We start from the raw sequence: 24,787 nt of genomic DNA, 5'->3' as shown, positions 1-24,787 counted from the left end.
AGCCTTCGGCATGCTGGGAGTTGTAGTTTTGCAAGGCACACCGGTTGGGAAACACTGCTTTAGTATTTCCCATCGCACAGACGCTTCCACCTAGCACACTAGTCATTACAGCGCCACCTACAGGCCAGTTTCCTCCCAATACAGCAGTGATCCACAACCTGTGGCTGTACAGCTGTTACACAACTACAATTCCCATCAGCCACGGGTTGGGGAACGCTACGTCACCACGAACATGATTCACAACTCAAGTGCACAAGCCACGCCTCCTGCTTTTTGCAACACGCAGTCTATCCGACTCGGACAGCCACGTCCGCTTCCCCTCAGACCCGGAAAGGGCGGGTCTTCTCACACCTGGCCCCGCCCACGCCCTCTCACTTCTGGTGATACGTATCACGTCGCCATTGAGTGAAGGGGCCTGATAATAGTGTGAGAGGCGGCTGCGTCAGGAAGACCCTCCACCTCCTCTGGACTAGACGGCTACGAGACACCCCGGACTCCGCCATGACGTCGCTCCGTAACCTGCTGCTCCTCATGCTGCTGGCCTTCCCGGTCACACTGCTCGGCAGAGGTGAGGCTGCTCTCCTGTGTGTATTGCTATGTTGGGAGGTCTGGGCTCCTCGGGGTATAAGGTCCTGTGTGTCTTCTAGCGGACTGTACGTACGTGTGTGACCGCAGTGTGTGTACATTGCCTCTACCTGTGTGTACGTACGTGTGTGACCGCAGTGTGTGTACATTGCCTCTACCTGTGTGTACGTTGTGTGTGACCGCAGTGTGTGTACATTGCCTCTACCTGTGTGTACGTACGTGTGTGACCGCAGTGTGTGTACATTGCCTCTACCTGTGTGTACGTTGTGTGTATCAGGCCTGTGGCTGACGTGTCACTCTGCGTCTGCCGCTCATTCATTCTCTTGCTCCTCCCCATTCACTCCACTGTATGTGCTCTATACTATGGAGGGTCTCAGTGCTGCCCACCCATTCCTGGGCACCGCAGCTGGTATATGAAAGTCCTAGTATAGCGCCAATTCTTACTTAGAAATGGTGTCTGTGCTGACATGCCAGTGGTGCAGGGCGCACACCATGTTTTTGCTATACAGTTCCCCTATATGGATTCAAGTTAAAAACTGTATAGAAAACTGTATGTCCAACGCATCATCCGGTTGCATCCGTTTCCTGTTTTATACAGTGTTGTTCCGTTTTTTCCCCTTTCCCAAAACCGTAGTCTACCAGGTTTTTTTTTTTTGGTGCGGATGCAAAACCATATTAAACCTCGTGTGTGTGTTAAATGGGAGTCAATGGGAAGCGTATGTGTGTACGGTTCCATCCGGTTTTCACTGTAGGGTTTTTGACCAGATTTTTTTTTTTCTTGGAGTTTTAATCAAACAAAATGAAGTGAAATGTTAAAAACATACGTTTTTTTTTCTCTTAAACAAATGCAACCAGACATAATTTTTCAAACCGTATACAGTTTTTAACTGTATACGGGTTGAAATTTGTACACACATTTTGATAGTTTAGTACGGTTTTGAGGAATCTGTGGAAACTTGATACGGGAACTGTATTGTAAAAATGTGGTGTACAGTCACCCTAACCCAGTGTTTCCCACCCAGGGTGCCTCCAGCTGTGGCCAAACTATAACTCCCAGCATGCCTGCACAGTCTTTGGCTGTCTGGGCATGCTGGGAGTTGTAGTTTGACCACAGCTGGATGCACCCTGATAGGGAGACACTGCTCTAACAGTGGTGCTGTGACCCTGGCCAACAATGATATGAGACTAAGGGTATGTTCATGTGACAGACTTGTTGCAGATTTTGACTCCCTTTATTGAAGTTAATTGGGAAGATCTGTACATCGTCTGCAGCATGTCCACCATGTGTGAACATACCCTAATGCCCAGGTCCTCCATGGCAGATGCTGTAGCTGTTCTCACTTCTGGATATAATGGGGGGAGGGGGGGGGGGGGTTACATGGTGCTGTTGTCTGGGGCAGTTGCTTGGCACTCAACGAAATCAGTGCGCCATATGTGTAATTCTGTGATGTGTGGACTACTCCATGCTTTCCGGTCTGGTTAATGGAGGGAAACCCCCATGTTGGCTCCCTTCATTATGGTGAGGGGTTGATGAAAGTAGACCCCCCCCCCCCCCTTACAATACATATTGCAATGCTGCAGTGCTGTTTCCCAACTAGTGTGCCTCCAGCTATTGCAAATCTACAACTCCCAGCATGCCCGGACAGCCATTGGCTGTCTGGGCATGCTGGGAGTTGTAGCTTTGCAACAGCTGGAGGCACACTGGTTGGCAAACACTGCTGTAGTGTAAGAGGCAGAAATGTGATGTGATCCACCAGTTCATCTGCTTGTCCTGACTCTCCAGCTGCTTTAAAACTCCCAACATAACATACATGATGTGAATGAGACTGGAGATTACACATAAGGTATCCCAGGAATGAGTAGTGTATACTTGCTGACTTTAATGTAGAAAATGTGTGCTAGAGAAGCCCAGTGTGCCCTAAAGGGGTACTCCACTGGAAAACCTTTTTTTTTATTTAAATCAGCTGGTTCCAGAAAGTTACAGATTTGTAAATTACTTCTATTAAAAAATTAAAATCTTAATCCTTCCAGTACTTATCAGCTTCTGTATGCTCCACAAGAAGTTCTTTTTCTTTTTGAATTTCTTTTCAGTCTGATCACAGTGCTCTCTGCTGACACATCTGTCCATGTCAGGAACTGCCCAGAGCAGGAGAGGTTTGCTATGGGGATTTGCTTGTACTTTGAACAGTTCCTGACATGGACAGAAGTGTCAGCAGAGAGCACTGTGGTCAGACAGAAAAGAAATTCAGAAAGAAAGAACTTCCTGTGGAGCATACAGCAGCTAAGTACTGGAAGGATTAAGATTTTTTTTAAATAAAGTAACTTACATACCTGTTTAATTTTCTGGTACCAGTTGATATACTTAAAAAAATGTTTTTCCCCAGAGTACCCCTTTTTTAAATGTGGAAAACGGGTGTTAGAGAAGCCCGGTGTGCCTTAGCTCATGCTTTGCAGTTACAGCTATAAGGCACCTTCAGATTATCTGTTCTCTTGGCAAAGCTGTGAAGTTTATTTTGGATTTCCTTGGATGGCCTGCGGGCAGCAGGTGATGGCTCTACATTGGATATCCACTAGGCATCTCTACAGTTTTTGGCCTCATTCCACTTCCCTCTTCTAGTTTCAGAACCTTGTTGTAAAATCTTATATGGGTGGCCCAATTCTCTAATGCATATTTTATAGCAGGTCCTTTAGTTGCAGCCCAAGATGCAACAGAAGACGAAGAAGCAATTGAAGACTCTATAGTAGAAGATGATGACGATGAGGTTGAAGTAGAAGAGGATGAATCTACTGACTTGGTAAGTGTGTACACACAATAAGAATAGGCCAGCAGCTGTTACCTGGCTACTCTGTTGCCCTGTACTAGAGTCTGACCAGGGACACTAGTACAGGGCAACGGCCATTCTCTTCCGTCCTGCTTTTCTCCCGAAATTGAGGTTTACCGACCTTTCTTGTAGCAGACAAATAAACAGATGTTATCCATTTGTATCCGTTATTGTTCACCCCTTAAAAAAAATATTTTGTTCTGAACATGCTCAGAAGTAAAGATGGATTCAAAAATCCCTATGGCATTAAAGGCTCATCCGTTTCCCATAGACTTTAAATTATTTTTTGATCTTTTTTTTTTTTTTTTTTTTTTTGACTGTCATTTTTCTTCTGCTGTACCCCGGGCTCCCCCGACGGCCATCACACTGGCTAACGGCAGTATGAAAGAAGCCTTATTCTGTCAGCGAAATTCCTTGTGGACTGCATTGCCGTCATTGGGAATGGTGCCCGTCTACATTGTCATATTGCTTATTGATTTTGGTGGTTTCGGCTGCACACAGAATCTCTGCCTGGAATAGTTTTGGGTGGAAACTCTGTAGTGTGAATGGGCTCTAAATATTCAGACTTGGCTCCTGGGATAGGAGTAAAGATGCTTGAAAGAACATACATTTTGTTAGAAACAGCGATCTGTTATTTATACATGTCTGTAGTGTGTGGATAGGATTTCCTGTGAACATGAAATTAAGTTTATAGGATACATTACATTTATTTTACAGATAGAAGAAAAAGAGGAGGAAGAAGACTTGAGTTCAGGTGAACCGAAAGCCTCCCCAAATGCGGATACTACCATTCTGTTTGTTAAAGGCGAAGGTAATTCACTTTATCTATAGTTTGCTCAAATCAGTTACTAATAAAATAGCAGTAGCCACTGGACAGACAACTAGACTTAGTCACCATAGATATAAATGCCTTTTAAACCCATCACCCCTCTCCTTACAGGTGATAGTGGGGGAGAGAAGGATCAGGCATTCTGGATTTCAACTGGCCAGTCCTCTTGTCCTCGGACGTTAGCCTCCATCAGTAAAGCCTGGCAGTGATCTACCCCACCATAGATCTTCCCCTCCATTTACAACACCTGGACATTAGGCCAAGTGTTCGCGCGCACGTGTATATAGTAGTGTTTGGCCGATATTCACGATTTTGGACGTAATCGGTATCAGCAATTACCTTGCCGATAATGCCCCGCACTGCCTCCAGGAATTCCCAACACAAAGACCAGTTGCCCATAGCAACCAAACAAATTATTTTTTGTAAGACCTTTTTAAAAAATGAAGTGAGCTGATTGGTTGCTATGGGCAACTTTTCGTGTGCACAGGTTTTGATGGATCTACCCTATAACTTTTTGTAAGAAAATAAATATGCTTAAAATTGTCCTTCTGACCCCTTGTAACACTTTTTTATATATATATAATTTTTTTTTTATTTTTTTATTTTTTTTTACTCCCTGACTTATGTTTCTGTTTGGGGAGAACATCCTGATTTTCCTATAATTCAGCTGGTAAAATAAAGATTTGTGACTTGTTAGGTGCACATCTGACAGTGTTTGTCAAATTAATAAATCTGGGCCAATATTTAATAGGACATCTTTGGTTGCACATGCTGTTTGGCCTGTGACTGTTGCGCCATCTGAGGACTTTGTGCCACACATTTAACATTTACTACAGCTACTGTATTATTCTAGACACCAGACCACTATGCAGGTCTCAGGCAGGTTGAGGCTACAATTCTGCATTTATAACATGCTATAGGTATGCACAACATCAGCAAGGCAAATATTCAGGAGAATCTGTGTCCGTGCAAGCAGCACATATATGCCCATTCAGTTGTGGATGTATAGAATAGCCTTGCTGCAGAAGTGGTCGCTGCAAATACAGTGAAGGAGTTTCGGCATGCATGGGATAGGCATAAGGCTATCCTTCATATAAGTGGGCCGGTGACTATTCGTTGTATTCAGAATATTTGGCAGATTAAAGCTGTGTTCACACTACGTTTTTAGTGTACAGGTGCCTGATCCGATTGGGAGGAGCGAAAACCGTCCGCTCCCATACCCTGGCCGGAACACTGACTCCGGTCGGTTCATTTTTGCCCCGTATATGGTTCTGATTGGACCTGAAACCGTGGTATACCACGGTTTTAGATCCGGTTAGAGAACCGTATACGGGGCAAAAATTAGCCGACCGGAGTCAGTGTTGAACTCTGGTCGGCTCATTGAAATGAATGGGGTTCCAGCTGATGTACGGGAGCGGCCGGTTTTCGCTCCTCCCAACTGGATCCAGCACTTGTACACTAAAAATGTAGTGTGAAATGGGCCAAATGGTTCTTAACACTTAGCACATCCTCAAATCTGAGGATCATCCTTAGATTTACTTAAACATAAATGTTCTTTTAATGCAGTGTGATATGAATAATAATTCTTATTCCTTTTAGATTTCCCGGCTAATGATATTGTCAAGTTCCTTGTTGGCTTCACGAACAAGGGCACAGAAGACTTTGTTGTGGAGTCACTGGATGCCTCTTTCAGATACCCGCAGGACTACCAGTTCTATATCCAGAATTTTACAGCTCTTACTTTGAACACAGTTGTTCCTCCTCAGAGACAGGCCACCTTCGAATACTCTTTTATCCCTGCTGAACCCATGGGTGGACGTCCTTTCGGGCTGGTCATTAATTTGAATTACAAGGATGCCAATGTAAGAGTTAACTAATTCTATTAGGTATTTAAAATTCTACATGAAACATAGCAGAGTAATATAGTGACTTGAAACACCTAAACCAGTGGTTCCCAACCAATGTGCCTCCAGCTGTTGCCAAACTACAACTCCCAGCATGCCCGTACAACCAAAGGCTTGTCTGGCCATGCTGGGAGTTGTAGTTTTGCAACAGCTGGAGGCACACTGGTTGGGAAACACTGACCTAAACTAATGTCTCCTTGTAAATGGTTAAAGAAAAATAGTGCAGCATAAGTCCATAAGTAGGAGAAACTGTAAACTGAGAAACTGCTTGAAAATTCCTTATTTCCCAAAGTTCTCTGAAGTATAGAACACTCTGCAAAGAAACCTCAAACTTATATTTTATATACTTTCATAAATCTGTAATCTAGTCATGAGGTTTGCCAGGTCGCCACTGTAGTGATGCTAATGGAAAGTTATCTGGATTACATTTATCATACACTTCTAGCTGCCTTTTTATTTTATGCAGAATTTGAGGCAAACTAGACCTACTTACCATTGTTTGTTTTATCAAGTTGGGTGATCACCATATTCCTTGTTCTGTGCCTGGCGCAAAAAGGCTAAAAATGCTAAATTAGAATTTACCTCTGCAAACAGGCATACATTGTAGTTGAAATCAGTAGAGTTCAACTACAATTTATACCTGTTTGCAGAGGTAAATAGAATTTAGCATTTTTTAGCCTTTTTGCCATAAAATCGTGATGTCCCGATCAGCTAGCACGCGAGCGGAGGTCTCCTCACCGGTCTCTGTCGCGTCCGAGATTCAGGCTTGATCTATCGACCGCCTATAACACTGATCAATGCAAATCTATGGCTTTGCAGTGATCTGTGTAAAAGATCAGTGTGTGCAGTGTTATAGCCCCCTATGGGAGCTATAGCACTGCAAAAAGTGAAAAAAAGTTAATAAAGGTCATTTAACCCCTTCCCTAATAAAAGTTTGAAACCCCCCCCCCCCCCCCTTTCCCATAAAAAAAAGTGTAAATATAAATGTGGTATTGCCGTGTGCGGAAATGTCAGAATTATAAAAATATATTTTTAATTAAACCGCACAGTCAATGGCGTTTGCGCATAAAAATTCTAAAGCCCAAAATAGCTTATTTTTGGTCACTTTTTATATCATGAAAAAATGAATAAAAAGTCAGATCAATGGTACAGATAAAAACTTCAGATCACAGCACAAAAAAATAGCCCTCATACTGGCCCGTACACGGAAAAATTTAAGTTATAGGGAGGCTAAATTTTCCTGCATGTAGTTATGATTTTTTTCAGAAGTACGACAATATCCGACCTATATAAGTAGGGTATCATTTTAACATATGGATCTACAGAATAAAGAGATGTAATTATACCGAAAAATGCACAGCGTAGAAATGGAAGCCTCCAAAATTTACAAAATGGCGTTTTTTTTTCTTCAATTTTGTCGCACAACTATTTTTTTTTTCCGTTTCGCCGTGGATTTTTTGGTAAAATGACTGATGTCACTGCAACCTAGAATTGGTGGTGCAAAAAATAAGCCATCGTATGGAATTTTATGTGCAAAATTGAAAGCGTTATGATTTTTAGAAGGTGATGAGGGAAAAAATGAAAATGTAAAAACGCTCAGTCCTAAAGGGGTACTCCCTTGGGTTTTTTTTTTTTTTCAACTGATGCCAGAAAGTTAGATTTTTATATTACTTTTATTTCAAAAATCTTAATCCTTCTAGTACTTAACAGCTGCAGATGAAGTGAGGTGTCAGCAGAGAGCACTGTCAGGCAGAAAGGAAATTCAAAAAGAGAAGAACTTTGTGTGTGTTACTGGTGGCTAAGTAATGGTGGGATTGGGATTTTTTTTTTTTTTTTTTAATAGAAGTAATTTACAAATGTTTAACTTTCTGGCACCAGTTGATTTAAAAAAATAAAAATGTTTTCCACCGGAGTACCCCTTTAAGATACATATGAAATGCTATTCCTGATCAATTCCCTTTCTCAGAATCCACTCCTAACTTTGGTTTAAATAAAAATATAATGAAAAAGTGGTCTGGAAGAAACCCTCCTCCATGAGTCACAAGGCTTATGTGAAGGTATCATTGCAGCTTTTCAATGTCTACATTGTAAGCAGTGCTACGCTATATTTCCTGCACCATCTTCACTCTGCAAAACAAATCCACTTTTTTTTTCCTAGGCAAACTCTTTCCAGGATGCCGTGTTCAATCAGACCGTGACTATCATTGAAAAGGAAGATGGTCTAGATGGAGAGACGTAAGTGTATAGCACCTCCTAGTGCTGAATATGGAGATATTGGATGCTTAGTTGGGCAGGTGGAAATGGAGCTTCTGGGCCCCAACTTATTTGTCATAAAGGAGTTGCTACATTTAGCTTGTTCACAGATGTAATACCACTGAGAGAGATTTCCACTTTCTTGCCATGTTGTATGGATGGGAAAATACACGATCCCATGCTAGAGGGTATGAGGTCATGGGAATGAAACAAACCACCACATGAAATAATAAAATATTTCCAATATATTAAATACAGTGAAGATTTGTAACCTGTGTATTTACAGATAAAAAACATCTATCCATAGATCAGAGACTACTGTGCACACCCAGTCGGTTGCCAATGCTGACATCACATTTTGTTGTGTAGAAGCCAGAGTATGCATTACCATTACAATGTTGTTTAGATTTTGATTTTTGTTGCTACTGTTAAACTCTTGTTATACATTTTATCTCTGCAGAATCTTCATGTATCTGTTCCTTGGTGGTCTTGGGCTGCTTGTGGTTGTTGGTCTGCATCAGTTGTTGGAGTCCAGAAAGGTAAAGCACAGATACTTGCTGCTTAGATCAACGGACAGCATCACCAGTAGTTCCACATGTTATAGCTATATTTGTAATTCAGTTTAGGTCACTTAATACCAGGGTTAACCCCTTAAGGACATGCGCTGCAAATGTACGGCACTGCATAGCACCTCTTAGCGCACAGCACCGTACATTTATGGTGCGGCTGTGATACGAGCGCAGGACCCACCGGTAATGGTGGACATCAGCGATCGTGCTGAGGTCTGCCATTAACTCCTCACCTGCAGTGATCAATCACCGCATCTGCAGCAGTGCGGCACTTATAATGGCTGATCTGAACGCTCGTGGCACTGCCGCAGGGATCAGACCAGCCAAGATGGCGGACGGAGGTCCCCTCACCTGCCTTCGTCCATCTCCCGGGTTCTTCTGCACTGATCTGCTTTCCAGCAGACCAGAGCAGAAGATCACCGATAATGCTCATCAGTGCTATGCCCTATGCATAGCACTGAACAGTATTAGCAATATAATGATAGTCCCCTATGGGGACTAAAGTGTAAAATAAATGTAAATAAAATGTGAAAAATTCCTTTCCCCCAATAAAGTTTTAAATCACCCTTTTCCCCCATATTAATACATAAAAGTGTTAAAAAAAAAAAAAAGGAAAAAATAAATAAACATATATGGTATTGTTGCATGCGTAAATGTCCAAACTATAAAAAATATTATGTTAATGATCCCCTATGGCGAATGACATAAACGCAAACAGTCCAAAATTTCAGCTTTTTTGTCACATCAGACTGCAAAATTTTTTATAAAAAGCGATCAAAAAGTCACATACGCAAATCTGGTACCAAAACGAACTACAGATCATGGTGCAAAAAAATGAGCCCTCACACATCCCTGAATATGGAAAAAAAAAATAGTTACAGGTGGTCAAAATAGGGCAATTTTAACCCCTTCAGGACGGAGCCCATTTTGGCCTTAAGGACCGGAGCGTTTTTTGCACATCTGACCACTGTCATTTTAAACATTAACTCTGGAATGCTTTTAGTTATCATTCTGATTCCGAGATTGTTTTTTCGTGACATATTCTACTTTAACATAGTGGTAAATTTTTGTCGATACTTGCATCCTTTCTTGGTGAAAAATCCGTAAATTTGATGAAAAATTTGAAAATTTTGCATTTTTCTAACTTTGAAGCTCTCAACTTGTAAGGAAAATGGATATTACGAATACATTTTTTTTGGGTTCACATATACAATATGTCTACTTTATGTTTGCATCATAAAATTGACGTGTTTTTACTTTTGGAAGACACCAGAGGGCTTCAATGGTCAGCAGCAATTTTCCGATTTTTCACAAAATTTTCAAACTCAGTATTTTTCAGGGACCAGTTCAGGTTTGAAGTGGATTTGAAGGGTCTTCATATTAGAAATACCCCATAAATTACCCCATTATAAAAACTGCACCCCCCAAAGTATTCAAAATGACATTCAGTCAGCGTTTTAACCCTTTAGGTGTTTCACACGAATAGCAGCAAAGTGAAGGAGAAAATTCACAATCTTCATTTTTTATACTCGCATGTTCTTGTAGACCCAATTTTTGAATTTTTACAAGGGGTAAAAGGACAAAATTTTTACTTGTATTTGTAGCCCAATTTCTCTCGAGTAAGCACATACCTCATATGTCTATGTAAAGTGTTCGGCGGGCGCAGTAGAGGGCTCAGAAGGGAAGGAGCGACAAGGGGATTTTGGAGAGTACGTTTTTCTGAAATGGTTTTTGGGGGGCATGTTACCTTTAGGAAGCCCTTATGGTGCCAGAACAGCAAAAAAAAAACACATGGCATACCATTTTGGAAACTAGACCCCTCGGGGAATGTAACATGGGATAAAGTGAACCTTAATACCCCACAGGTGTTTCACGACTTTTGCAAATGTAAAAAAAAAAAAAAAAAAATTTTTACCTAAAATGCTTGTTTTCCCAAAAATTTTTTATTTTTAAAAAGGGTAATAGCAGAAAATACCCCTAAAAATTTGAAGCCCAATTTCTTCTGATTCAGAAAACACCCCATATGGGGGTGAAAAGTGCTCTGCTGGCGCACTACAGGTCTCGGAAGAGAAGGAGTCACATTTGGCTTTTTGAACGCAAATTTTTCTCTGGGGGCATGCCGCATTTAGGAAGCCCCTATGGTGCCAGGACAGCAAAAAAAAAACACATGGCATATCATTTTGGAAACTAGACCCCTCGGGGAACGTAATAAGGGGTTAAGTGAACCTTTATACCCCACAGGTGTTTCACGACTTTTGCATATGTAAAAAAAAAATATTTTTTTTACCTAAAATGCTTGGTTTCCCAAAAATTTTACATTTTTAAAAAGGGTAAAAGCAGAATATACCCCCCAAAATTTGTAACACAATTTCTCCCGAGTACGGCGATACCCCATATGTGACCCTAAACTGTTGCCTTGAAATACGACAGGGCTCCAAAGTGAGAGCGCCATGCGCATTTGAGGCCTAAATTAGGGACTTGCATAGGGGTGGACATAGGGGTATTCTACGCCAGTGATTCCCAAACAGGGTGCCTCCAGCTGTTGCAAAACTCCCAGCATGCCTGGACAGTCAACGGCTGTCCGACAATACTGGGAGTTGTTTTGCAACAGCTGGAGGCTCCGTTCTGGAAACAGTGGCGTACCAGACGTTTTTTATTGGGGAGGGGAGGGGGGCTGTGTAGGGGTATGTGTATACGTAGTGTTTTTTACTTTTTATTTTATTTTTTGTGGTAGTGTAGTGTTTTTAGGGTACAGTCGCACGGGCGGGGGTTCACAGTAGTTTCTCGCTGGCAATTTGAGCTGCAGCAGAAAGTTTGCGGCAGCTCAAATTTGCAGCCAGATACTTACTGTAATCCTCTGCCCATGTGAGTGTACCCTGTACGTTCACATTGGGGGGGGGGGGACATCCAGCTGTTGCATAACTACAACTCCCAGCATGCCCGTTGGCTGTCGGTGACTGCTGAGAGTTGCAGTTTTGCAACAACTGTAGGCACACTGGTTATGTATCACTGAGTTTGTGACCTAACTCAGTGTTTCACAACCAGTGTGCCTCCAGCTGTTGCAAAACTACAACTCCAAGCATGTACGGTGCATGGTGTACGGTGACTGCTGAGAGTTGTAGTTTGCAACAGCTGGAGGCACACCGGTCGTGAAACACTGAGTTAGGTAAAAAAACTCTGAGTTTCACAACCAGTGTGCCTTCAGCTGTTGCAAAACTACAACTCTCAGCAGCCACCGACAGCCAACGGGCATGCTGGGAGTTGTAGTTATGCAACCAGCAGATGCACCACTACAACTCCCAGCATGCACTTTAGCTGTTTGTGCAAGCTGGGAGTTGTAGTTAGACAACAGCTGAAGGTACACTTTTCCATAGAAAGAATGTGCCTCCAGCTGTTGCAAAACCTTAAGTCCCAGCATGCCCATAAGGGAATGCTGGGAGTTGTGGTGGTCTGCCTCCTGCTGTTGCATAACTACAGCTCCCAGCATGCCCTTTTTGCATGCTGGGAGCTGTTGCTAAGCAACCGCAGGAGGCTGTCACTCACCTCCAACGATCCAGACGCTGCAGGTCAGTCCCGCCGCCGCAGCTGCTCCTGGGGCCCCGATCCCAACAGGGGCGCCGGGGATCGGGGTCCCCAGCACCCGGGGTGCACGTCCCGCACCCGCTCACGTCCTCCAGAAGAGGGGCGGAGCGGGTGCGGGAGTGACACCCGCAGCAGGCGCCCTGATTGGTCGGCCGGTAATCCGGCCGACGAATCAGGGCGATCGTGAGGTGGCACCAGTGCCACCTCACCCCTGCAGGCTCTGGCTGTTCAGGGCCGTCAGAGACGGTCCCGAACAGCCAGTAATACCGGGTCACTGGAGACCCGATTGACCCGGAATCGCCGCAGATCGCTGGACTGAATTGTCCAGCGATCTGCGGCGATCGCCGACATGGGGGGGCATAATGACCCCCCCTGGGCGATATGCCGGGATGCCTGCTGAACGATTTCAGCAGGCATCCGGCTCCAGTCCCCAACCGGCTAGCAGTGGGGGCCGGAATTCCCACGGGCGTATGGATACGCCCTCGGTCCTTAAGGACTCGGGATTCAGGGCGTATCCATACGCCCTATGTCCTGAAGAGGTTAAACATACTGATTTTGTAAAAAATGCTTTTCCTTTTTTTTATTTTTTATTTATTTTTTTATAAGCAGTACAATAATAGTAAAGTATGTAACCCTGGGTTTAATTTTAATCGTATTGACCCAGAGAATAAAGAAAACATGTATTTTTTTTTTTTTACTGTAAAGTATACAGCGTGAAAACAACCCCCTCACCCCCCAATTTGCAAAATGATGATGGGGGGGTTTGGGGGATTTACCATATATTTTAGGGTAAAATGAGTGATGTCATTACAAAGTGCGAAGTGAAACGCGTTGCTTATCAGTTAATAAAAGTACTTAAGATCCACTGTTTAAGACACGTTCTTCATTAAAAATACATCCCACATTGTGTGTGAGCTACAAGGATGACTGTAACAACTTATCCTGAGGGGGGTTATTGTATGTAAATCGTAGTGTTATTGTATGTAAATACTTGTGTTTTTTCTTATCTGCAGAGAAAGAGACCTGCCCAAAAAGTGGAGATGGGCACATCTAACCAGAATGATGTTGACATGAGCTGGATTCCTCCTGAGACGCTGAGTCAGATCAGTATGTATTCTGCACTATAATGTTTATGGAGATACTGGTGTCTGTATACAGTCAATCAGTTTGTAATGGTGGTCTACTGAACTGTGCTAGTATGAAGATTACCTCTGTTTTTTCCCCTGCAGTATCTGTCCTCTCAATGTCCTGTGTTCTCTATTCTAATACTTCTTGCTGTCTTTGTTTTTCCTTTGCTTCCTTGCGACTTCAGTGCAAAGTAGACGAGGTGAGACTTCAATTCTCAAGTTCAGTTCTGTATCTGCATTGCTTCTGAATTTTGTGTCTATTTGCTTGCATGTACAAACTAAGATTTAGCTATAATACCGTCAGCATTGAGGCTGTATATTGAGTGATTTTGTTATATGTCTCAGTAGGCCCCATGGAAAGAGTTTCTCCAGTACAAGTAAAACCTTTAGTTCCTATTACAAATGTATTATAGGGGTAATCCAGTGATATCACTAGCACAGTGCTCTCTGCTGACATCTGTCAGTTTTAAGAACTGTCCAGAGTAGGAGAAAATCCCCATAGCAAACATGCTGCTATGGACAGAGATATCAGCAGAGAGCACTGTGTTCCAAAAAGAGAATTTCTTCTGTAGTATTTAGCAGCTAATAAGTACTGGAAGGATAGATTTTTTTTTTTAATAGAAGTAATTTACAAATCTAACTTTCTGGCGCCAGTTGATTTAACTTGTTGGGGACGGAGGGCGTATCTGTACCCTCTTCGCCCACTCCCGTTTTATAATGCGGGGCCATCATTGCGCTTCGGGCCCGGTGCATTGCCGTGGAATGAGATTTGCCATAGAATGAGATGGTCCGCCTCCATCACATCCTATTGGCTCTCTCTTGTCACGTGACATATTTAAACGTCACGCATCGATGCGCACAGCAGTATCAGTTTGGCTATCACAGGGAGAGGATCTCCTCACCCTGTGATAGCTGAAGCTGTACGGAGCTCTCATGGCCTCTGTGGCCCGACACAAGTTCACACATGTACGCAGCTCATACGGCTGCCTCATATACATTTACTGTTGATCCACAGCGCTATCGGGATCCCTATGCCCGATGGCGCTGTCATCAGGATCCCCACGCCCGCATCTGTACTCCCCGTCCCCCGCAGCTGTACTCCCCATCCCGTTAACGCTCAGGGAGCGGGGAACAGAAAGTAGAGCATCGGGCGCAGGTAAAGTAGTACTGCGCATGCGCAGCACTACGCGAATAACTTAACCTGCGCCCGATGTTCTACTTTCTGTTCCCCGCTCCCTGAGCGTTAACGAGACGGGGAGTAGAGCTGCGGGGGACGGGGAGTAGAGCTGCGGGCGTGGGGCGCTCGCGGGGACGCACACTGATGACAGCGCCATCGGGCATCGGGATCCCGATAGCGCTGTGGATCAACAGTAAATGTATATGAGGCAGCCGTATGAGCTGCGTACATGTGTGAACTTCTGTCGGGCCACAGAGGCCATGAGAGCTCCGTACAGCTTCAGCTATCACAGGGTGAGGAGATCCTCTCCCTGTGATAGCCAAACTGACACTGCTGTGCGCATCGATGCGTGACGTTTAAATATGTCACGTGACAAGAGAGAGCCAATAGGATGTGATGGAGGCGGACCATCTCATTCTATGGCAAATCTCATTCCACGGCAATGCACCGGCCTCTAACGCCAGGACCCGTGGCGCGCACTAGTATCCCTTTAGACGCGGCGTTCAAAGTTAAACACCGCGTCTAAAGTGAGAGTAAATTAATGCCGGTTAGCTCAGTGGACTGTTCGGGATCGCCGCGGCATCCCGAACAGCTGTAGGACAACAGGAGGGTCCGCTGTCCAATCGCCGAATGACTGCTCAGTGCCTGAGATCCAGGCATTAGCAGTCAAGCGTCAGAATAATTGATCAATGGTTTCCTATGAGAAACCATTGATCAATGTAAAAGCTGTGTGTGCTGTGTTATAGCCTCCTATGGGAGCTATAACATTGCAAAAAAAGTGAATAAAGATCATTTAACCCCTTCCCTAATTAAAGTTTGAATCACCCCCTTTTTCCCATAAAAAAACATATGTGGTATCGCCACGTGTGGAAATGTCCTAATTATAAAAAAATTGTTAATTAAACCGCACAGTCAACGGTGTACGCGCTAAAAAATTCTAACGTCCAAAATAGCGTATTTATGGTCACTTTTATTTAATATATATATATATATATATATATATATTATTGTAAAAATGAAAAAATGAATAAAAAGTGATCAAAAGCTCAGATCAATTAAATGGTACCGCTAAAAACTTCAGATCATGGCGAAAAAAATTGGCCCTCCTACCGCCCTTATGCGGAAATATCTAAAAGTTATAGGGGTCAAAGTTGACAATTTTAAACGTATAAATTTTCCTGCATGTAGTTATGATTTTTTCCAGAAGTAAGACAAAATCAAACCTATATAAGTAGGGGATCATTTTAACCATATGGACCTACAGAAAAGAGGTCATTTTTACTGAAAAATTTACTGCCTAGAAGCCCCCAAAATTTACATAATTTCTTTTTTTTTTTTTTTTTTCAATTTTGTCGCACATTGATTTTTTATTTTTTATTTTATTTTTATTTTTTACATTTCGCCGTAGATTTTTGGCAAAATGACTGATGTCATTACAAAGTAGAATTGGTGGCACAAAAAATAAGCCATCACATAGATTTATAGGTGCAAAATTGAAAGTTTTGTTTTTTTCTCCTCACCTTTAAAAAACCATAAGTGCAAAAAAATGGAAAAACCCTCTGTCCCCAAGGTCTTAAAAAAGTGGTTATCCAGCATAAGGTGATTTTAGTACGTACCTGGCAGACAGTAATGGACATGTTTAGGAAGCATCTGCGCTTGTCTTTGGCTAAATGACTAGGCTGTGAGATTACCAGAACACAGTGGCTAGCTTTTTGTGAACTTGTATTTCCTGTTTTCAGTTTTCTTGTTTGCCTACAAATCAGACCTCAGCCACCCCACCCATTGAAACATAAATGAGCTGCAGACCTGTGGTTTTCAATCAGGGTGCCTACAGCTGTTGCATTAGTTGCAGATTGATCCCTCCACCCATTGAAGCAGACAGGCTCCCTGTCATCAGCTGACTAGTGGGTCAGGACTCGGCCGCATTGCAAGCTGGGAAAAATTTGAGACAGCAGTAATTTTGTATGCTGTTAAAAATAAATATTGGGATGAAAATCACATAAGAATTGTGGGAAAACCGTCACACACAGGTACAGACACTATATTATAAACTACACTAACTTTACAACCCCTGTAACAGTCAAATAAAAAATATTCCTGGAATACCCCTTTAAGGACCAAGCATTTTTCTGTTTTTGCACTTTTGTTTTTTCCTCCTCACCTTTTAAAAATCGTAACCCTTTCAATTTTGCACCTAAAAATCCATATGAGGGCTTATTTTTTGGGCCACCAATTCTAGTTTGTAATGACATCAGTCATTTTACCCAAAAATCGACGGCGAAACAGGGAAAAAAAATCATTGTGCAACAAAATTGAAGAGAAAACATAATTTTGTAAATTTTGGGGGCTTCCGTTTCTACATAGTACATTTTTCGGTAAAAATGACACCTTCTCTTTATTCTGTCGGTCCATATGGTTAAAATGATACCCTACTTATGTAGGTTTGATTTTGTCACACTTTTGGAAAAAATAACTACATGCATAAAAATTAATAATTTTTAAAATTGTCCTCTTCTCACCCCAATAACTTTATTTTTCCGCCTACAGGCTAGTATGAGGGCTCATTTTTTGCGCCGTGCTCTAAGGTTTTAATCTGTACCATTTTTGTTTTGATCAGACTTTGATCGCTGCTAATTCCTTTTTTTTATTTATTTTTTTTAAATTTTTTTTTTCATGGTATAAAAAGTTGCCAAAAATGCGCTTTTAGGATTTTTTTTTTTTGCGCGTACACCATTTACATTGCGGTTTAACAATATATTTTTATAGTTCGGACACTTAGGCACTCGGCGATACTACATATGTTTTATATTTATATAGTTTTTATATGGAATTTGGGAAAAGGGGGTGATTTAAACTTTTACATTTTTTTTTTTTTTTTTTTTTAACACACTTTTAGTCCACTTAGGGGACTTTTATGAGGAATCATTTGATTCCTCATACAGATCAATGTGGTTGTATAAAACCACATTGGTCTGTGTGCTCTGCACTTGACTGATAAAGCCTGGTCCTGCCAGGCTTTATCATTCTGAGCGCAGGAGCCGACACAGGACTGTGAACAAAAGGGATTTTCATTGCCCACATGAATTTTTTTTTTTAGACATTGGTAAAATAAACCTACAGAAAAATGTTAATATTCCGCCCCCTCGTGACGTCCCATCCCGCCCCCTCAATGCAAGTCTATGGGAGGGGGGGGGGGGGGGGCGCGAACACAGAAGCCCGCACACAGCGTTCAGGAAATCAATGTTCTGGACTCTGGGGAACGGAGTAACCCTTTAATCTTATTTTTTCACACACCAGGTTATTTATACTAGTAATGATTACATTTGTCAGCATGTTTGTGCATCCGGTCTGCGGGTACCATGTTATGAATGGTGGTACAGCATAATGTGAGTGCGGTAAGGCAGGAGTCCATTGTTTTCTGGAGTGACACTTCCTCTGTTACCAGTTAATTATTGGATGGTGGGTGGCAGCCTTCTGTCTCCATACTCTGCCACTATTAAACTCTGAATGTAACTAAATGTACCCCATAGTCGCAGAGAAGACGTGGACATTGTCATGTCTGTCATTACATTTTGTTGCACTAAGCTAGGGCAGCAAGAACCATTTATTTATTTTTTAAATGTCAAATCAGTAATGAAATATTCAGGTACTTGGCATGTCTTGTGTGATCACAATGCATGTCGCTTGTAGCATCTATAGCTTTCTGCCAAACACTAGTCCTACATGAGTGCATGGTATTACTTCTGTGAGGTCATTTAGCTGTCTGATTGTGATAACCACTTGCACAATACATAAGTGTGATTTTATTTTTTTATTTTTTTTCCTTGTAGACAAAGCTTCCCCAAGAAGGTCTCCACGCAAAAGAGCCCAGAAACGATCAGCGGGATCTGATGAATAAACAGACTGTGATCTTATTAAAAAATCTTCTGTCCACTTATACCGGCCCCTCCTGTCCAGTGTGGATAAACTTGTGACATCCATAATGGAAAACTGGAGTGGGATGTGAAGTCTTGTAAAACATTCAAAATCATTGACTGCAAATTTTTTTTTTATTTTTTATTCCCCCAAGGAATTTTTTTTTTTTTTTTTTTTTTTATAGGGAAACTTAGCCCCACAAACTAAAGTGTGCTACGCCCAGGATCTTAAAGTACCATAAATCTTCAAAGCATTGAAGTCCTAAGTTGCATGACTTCTCCATTCACTGACCAGTGAGAGCAATGTGGCTATTTTTCTATATATCATATTTTTATTTTTTTTTATTTTCCATGACATCTCTGTCCAGGCAAACTGCAGTGCATATTGGCTGTAGCGCTGCTTCTCTACATGCCGGTTTTGAGACCTGGTGAAGTTAACCAGTGCATTTGCTCCTATTTTAACACGTTCTCTGCTGGAGAAAAAAAATGCTATTGAGCTTTCTTGCCTGTTTCCAATTTTGCAACTGGGTGTGAGCTCTAACAAAGTAATGGTGCGAAGACATCTACTAGAAGCTTTCATTATGAGTATTTTGGTTTAGGAAAGGATGGTTGTTTGGAATATTATACAATGGGGTTTTTAAAGATTGGCGTATGAAATGGTTAAATAAAACAGTGTCCATGCAGTTGGGCGTAAATGTTCAGAGAGCAAAGCTTACTTTTTGTACATGGAGAAATTTGTTATTTGAAACGGTCTGCCTGTAAGTGTACAAAGAAATAAATTCTTAAATAAAGATAAAACTCAACTTTTGTAAAGCTGCCTAACTTTTTGTTAGCCTTAATAGTGATGGAACATTTTAGTTTTTTTTCCTTTTATCACTTACTCTTAGAACTTATGCAATGCTTCCTCAATGTGTGATATTGTTTATGCAAGGATCATTATGAGGAGTCCTTCAGTCTATGGAAAACTGGTAGCTGGTTCCCAAGCCCCCTAAAATGTCAACCCACGATAAGTAAACATGAACAATAAAGAAAAACAAAGTGTACAGTTATGGTACATTCACACTGCCTAATTCCTGCGGATTTACGTGCAGTGAACATTAACATCAGTGTGAATGGGTCTTCTGCGAGACCTGTTCACACTGAGGAATTTCTGCTGCTGAAATTGTTCTGCACAAAGAAAACATGTTCATTCTTTGTGCCGAAATCCACGAGCACTGCATAGTGGGTGCCAGATGGAATCTCTGCTCGCAGAATTCCACGGTGTGTACGCACCCTCAAACTTTTTTTCTTTTTTAAAGTAGTCAGAAGGAGCTTCTGGAAACAAGTTAATCACTTTGTAGAAGGATGGGAGCTCTCCCACTCGTTCGACAAGGAGATGATGGTACAGTTGCCAAGGCAACCATACTGATGCTCAGTGCGTCCCGTACATGAGCCCTATTAATTAGATAAGGGTTCTTACACAAATCTCGCTGATCTTCAGTGCAATTGCTTAAAGGAGTAGTCCAGTGGTGAACAACTTATCCCCTATCCTTAAGTTTGAGATCGCGGGGGGTCCGACAGCTGGGGCGATCTCCTGTACGGGGCCCCGACAGTCTGCGGGAAGGGGGCGTGTCTACCTCCGCATGAAGCGGCGGCCGACACGCCCCCTCAATAAAACTCTATATGGCAGAGCCGAAGCGCTGCCTTTGGCAATCTCCTGCTCTGCCATAGAGATGTATTCAGGGGGCGTGTCGGCCGCCGCTTCGTGCGGTGGTAGACACCCGCTATCTGGCCGGAGAGCCTGGCCCCTGTACAAAGAGATCGCAGGGGGCCCTAGCGCCCATTGGATTCTTTAAATATACAGAATGTCTGCACAAATCACACCGTGTAAATATGGCCAAATGACTGCTTCATAGCTGCAATGAGAACTACAAATCGGTCTTGAGGGTCTGCAGCAGTCAGGGCATGCTGGAACTTGTGGTTTTCCAGAGGAACAAGAAAAATGGATGGGGTGTACTGTTTTTAATGTATGTGTGTAAACTGTACGTTACCCATTTTGGACAGTGTCTGAGAAGGACTGCACTCCTACACTGCATGCGACAATTCACAGTAAAAACTTCATGGGTCTGTGATGTCACTTTGGGGAAGAGGGACAGCTCAGCAGTAGGTTTGTATGAGTGCTCTGCAGGTCACTGATGGGACGGGCCTAGGTGGATAATCACATAGCAGCACTGAGACGGTGAGCGGAGAATGGCACACTCCTGCCTGTGAAAACATTGTAGGTTGATGCTGTATTCCAGTAATGATGGCCTCATCGTACGCTTTAACAATTATGTTGGCAGATCAGTGTATGGTTTACTGAGGGCAGGGCCTGGAGGTGGTGCATGACCCAAGAATTCTCTGGTATTCTTAGCACTATCCATAATGTAGTATCTAGAGATGAGCGACATTACAGTACTTTGATTCTGCACCAACCTTGCAGCTCAGCGGTTGCTAACTTTAGCCTGCATAAATTCAGCTTTCAGGTGCTCCGGTGGGCTGGAGACTCTCTCCTAGGACTGTATCCACATTTTCCAGCCCACCGGAGCACCTGTAAACGGAACTCATTTATGCAGGATAAGTCAGCAACCGCCGAGCCCCGAGGTTCAAGCACATCTCTAGTAGTATGCATTGTGCTGCCACGATTCGCTTTAATCCAAATATTATAAATTGTTTAAAGGGGAACAACGGTGGGGAAAAAATGTTTTCAAATCAACTGGTGCCATAAAATTAAACATATTTGTAAATTACTTTTATTTAAAAAAAAAAAAAAAAAAAAAAAAAAATCTTAACCCCTCTAGTAGTTATCAACTGCTGTATACTACAGATCTACATCAGACATTTGAGTAGTTCTTTCCAGTCTGACTACAGTGCTCTCTACTGATGCCTCTGTCCAGAGCAGGAGAGGTTTGCTATGGGGATTTGCTTCTAATCTGGACAGTTCCTGACATGGACAGAGGTGTCAGCAGAGAGCACTGTGGTTAGACAGGAAAGAATTTCACAAATTTCTCTGTAGTATACAGCAGCTGGTAAGTACTGGCAGGATTTAAGATTTTTTAATAGAAGTAAATCACAAATCTGATTAACTTTCTGGCACCAGTTGAATGAAAACATTTGGTTTCCACCAGGGTTCCCCTTTAAAGGACAGAGCTCCATGTTATTTTAAAATCGGTATAAAATGTCTGGCTCAAAGAGGCGTATATTTTAGTGTTCATGTTATAAGCCCAACACCTTTTTGGTATGAAGAAAGAGTGTAATATTTCCTGTTTAACCCCTTAAGGACCAGGCCATTTTACACCTTAAGGACCGGAGCGGTTTTTGCACATCTGACCACTGTCACTTTAAACATTAATAACTCTGGAATGCTTTTAGTTATCATTTTGATTCCGAGATTGGTTTTTTGTGACATATTCTACTTTAACTTAGTGGTAAAATTTTATGGTAACTTGCATCCTTTCTTGGTGAAAAATCCCAAAATTTGATGAAAAAAATGAAAATTTTGCATTTTTCTAACTTTGAAGCTCTCTGCTTGTAAGGAAAATGGATCTTCCCAAAAAATTTTTTTTTTTTTTTTTGGATCACATATACAATATGTCTACTTTATGTTTGCATCATAAAGTTGACATGTTTTTACTTTTGGAAGACACCAGAGGGCTTCAAAGTTCAGCAGCAATTTTGAAATTTTTCACAATTTTCAAACTCACTATTTTTCAGTGACCAGTTCAGTTTTGAAGTGGATTTGAAGGGTCTTCATATTAGAAATACCCCATAAAAGACCCCATTATAATAACTACACCCCCCAAAGTATTCAAAATGACATTCAGTAAGTGTTTTAACCCTTTAGGTGTTTCACAGGAATAGCAGCAATCGGGCATCGACAGGGAATGGACAGGACTTACTCCTAAGTCCTTAAGGACTCAAACGGGGGTGTAGGAGTACGTCCATTGTCCATAAGGGGTATTAAATTACATCATGGTATTTAAAATGGATTCTTAGGGGGGAGATTTATCATAACCTGTGTAGAGGAAGAGTGGTGCAGTTGCCCATGGCAACCAGATTGCTGCTTTTGTTTTTAAAGATGCCTGTGATAAATGAAAGAAGCAATCTGGTTGCCATGGGCAACTGCACCACTTCCACGGCACAGGTTTTCATAAATCTCCCCCTTAGTGTGTTGTGTAAACCAAATGATTCAAAACCTCAAACTACTTTGACTCTTTTTAATGTGGCAAACTAAAATAGATTACATTTTTATTGCAAATAAGTAAATCTCATTTGATTTCAATGGGAAATGTAAGATTGAAACTTTAAAATTGATAGGTCTATTCTTGATGTGTGGTGTGTTCTTGGAAAAGCTGTGACTTTTTTTTTTTTTTTTGTTCAATGGCCTGAACACACACACACACACACACACACACACACACTCTTCTCATTCAGAGTTTTCTTTATTTTCATGACTATGAAAATTGTAGATTTACACTGAAGACATCAAAACTATAAATTGACACATGTGGAATTATATACATAACAAAAAAGTGTGAAAATATGTCCTATTCTTGGTTCTAGCCACCTTTTGCGTTGATTACTGCTTTGCACACTCTTGATGAGCTTCAAGAGGTAGTTACCTGAAATGGTCTTCTAACAGTCTTGAAGGAGTTCCCGGAGATACTTAGCACTTGTTGGCCCTTTTTGCCTTCACTCTGCGGTCCAGCTCACCCCAAACCATCTCGATTGGGTTCAGGTCCGGTGACTGTGGAGGCAAATAGCCCTTACACAGCCTGGAGGTGTGTTTAGGGCCATTGTCCTGTTTAAAAATAAATGATGATCCAACTAAACACAAACCGGATGGAATAGCATGCCGCTGCAAGATTCTGTGGTGGCCATGCTGGTTCAGTATGCCTTCAATTTTGAATAAATCCCCAACAGTGTCACCAGCAAAGCACCATCACACCTCCTCCTCCACACCAGCACACCTGTGAAGTGAAAACCATTTCAGGGGACTACCTCTGGAATCTCAACAAGAGAATGCCAAGAGTGTGCAAAGCAGTAATCAAGGCAAAAGGCTGGTACTTTGAAGAATAGAATATGACATATTTTCAGTTGTTTCACACTTTTTTGTTATGTCTATAATTCCACATGTGTTAATTCATAGTTTTGATGCCTTCAGTGTGAATCTACAATTTTTATAGTCATGAAAATAAAGAAAATGAGGTGTGTCCAAATTTTTGGTCTGTAATATGTGTATGTGTATATATAATATAAAATAAATAATTTTATTTTTTTTATATCATTTTTTTTTTTCTTGCTTGGACCACAGCTTGTATTGCTTTTATTTATTGCTAAGTCTCCTGTATTTGCCTGGACTGTTGACTGGAGATGAGTGAAGTTACAGTGATTTGATTTGTCATGAACTTCTCAGCTCGGTAATTTCTGACTTGGGTGGGCTGGAAAAGGTGGATACAGTCCTAAGAGTCTCCAGCCCACTGGAGCACCTGAAAGCCGAACTAATTTATGCAGGCTAAAGTCAGCAACTGCCGAGCTGAGAAGTTTGTGACGAATCAAATCACTGTTACTTTGCTCATCTGTATGGTTGACTCCAGCAGTTTGTTGAAACGACAATAATGCATTTGGCTGATTGATAGCAGCGGCTATGCTTTCACCATTATTAAAAGCTCTGCAGGAGCAAATAGCCGTCAGTCCCATGACCAGTGGAGCAGGGAACCATGAGCCACTTACACCACAGGCTGGTGGCCTACAAGAGGCGGAGAGTGCACACCAGCAGCAGCACGATGCTAGGAGCTTCATGGGAGTTAAGGTGAGTCACTAACTTTCTTTTTTGTGCATGTGCGCACACAAGGCTATTAAGGTGGGGGGTTTGTTAATTTAACTAAGGTAGCATAGATGCCCAAAAATAGGGTGGGGGCATCTATTTACTTAATGTGGTGAAAAGTGTTATAGCAAAGGCAGCATTAGTAAGGTGCAGGAAGAACCTACCTAATGTGGGCTCTCC

At 42.0% G+C, this 24,787-nt stretch overlaps 1 protein-coding gene across 4 annotated transcripts; it reads left to right on the top strand.

The window, feature by feature from the left end:
• Positions 1–276: 276 nt before the first annotated feature.
• Positions 277–19,575, top strand: SSR1 (signal sequence receptor subunit 1). Of its 4 annotated transcripts, none has more exons than XM_056518486.1 (9): positions 277–568; positions 3,268–3,380; positions 4,125–4,218; positions 5,836–6,098; positions 8,299–8,375; positions 8,854–8,932; positions 13,558–13,651; positions 13,857–13,871; positions 18,679–19,575. In XM_056518486.1, exons 1-9 carry the CDS (start codon positions 502–504, stop codon positions 18,744–18,746), a joined length of 870 nt encoding a protein of 289 aa, XP_056374461.1. In that variant the 5' UTR covers positions 277–501; the 3' UTR covers positions 18,747–19,575. The 4 variants fall into 4 exon arrangements, with proteins under 4 accessions (XP_056374461.1, XP_056374460.1, XP_056374463.1 ...); XM_056518485.1 differs by having other exon boundaries at positions 3,265–3,380; XM_056518488.1 differs by lacking the exon at positions 13,857–13,871.
• Positions 19,576–24,787: the final 5,212 nt, after the last annotated feature.

This window comes from Hyla sarda, chromosome 5 (assembly GCF_029499605.1).
Source record: "Hyla sarda isolate aHylSar1 chromosome 5, aHylSar1.hap1, whole genome shotgun sequence".
Classification (NCBI taxonomy): domain Eukaryota; kingdom Metazoa; phylum Chordata; class Amphibia; order Anura; family Hylidae; genus Hyla; species Hyla sarda.
The sequence above is the reverse complement of the archived record's forward strand: the minus strand, read 5'-3'. Positions and strand labels throughout refer to the sequence as shown.

Bases quoted from the DNA above. Each gene is read 5' to 3' on its own strand.
- SSR1 (XM_056518485.1), top strand. From the start codon at position 502: ATGACGTCGCTCCGTAACCTGCTGCTCCTCATGCTGCTGGCCTTCCCG. The intron at 569-3,264 runs GTGAGGCTGCTC...CATATTTTATAG, and splicing joins GGTCACACTGCTCGGCAGAG to CAGGTCCTTTAGTTGCAGCC. The intron at 6,099-8,298 runs GTAAGAGTTAAC...TTTTTTTCCTAG, and splicing joins TGAATTACAAGGATGCCAAT to GCAAACTCTTTCCAGGATGC.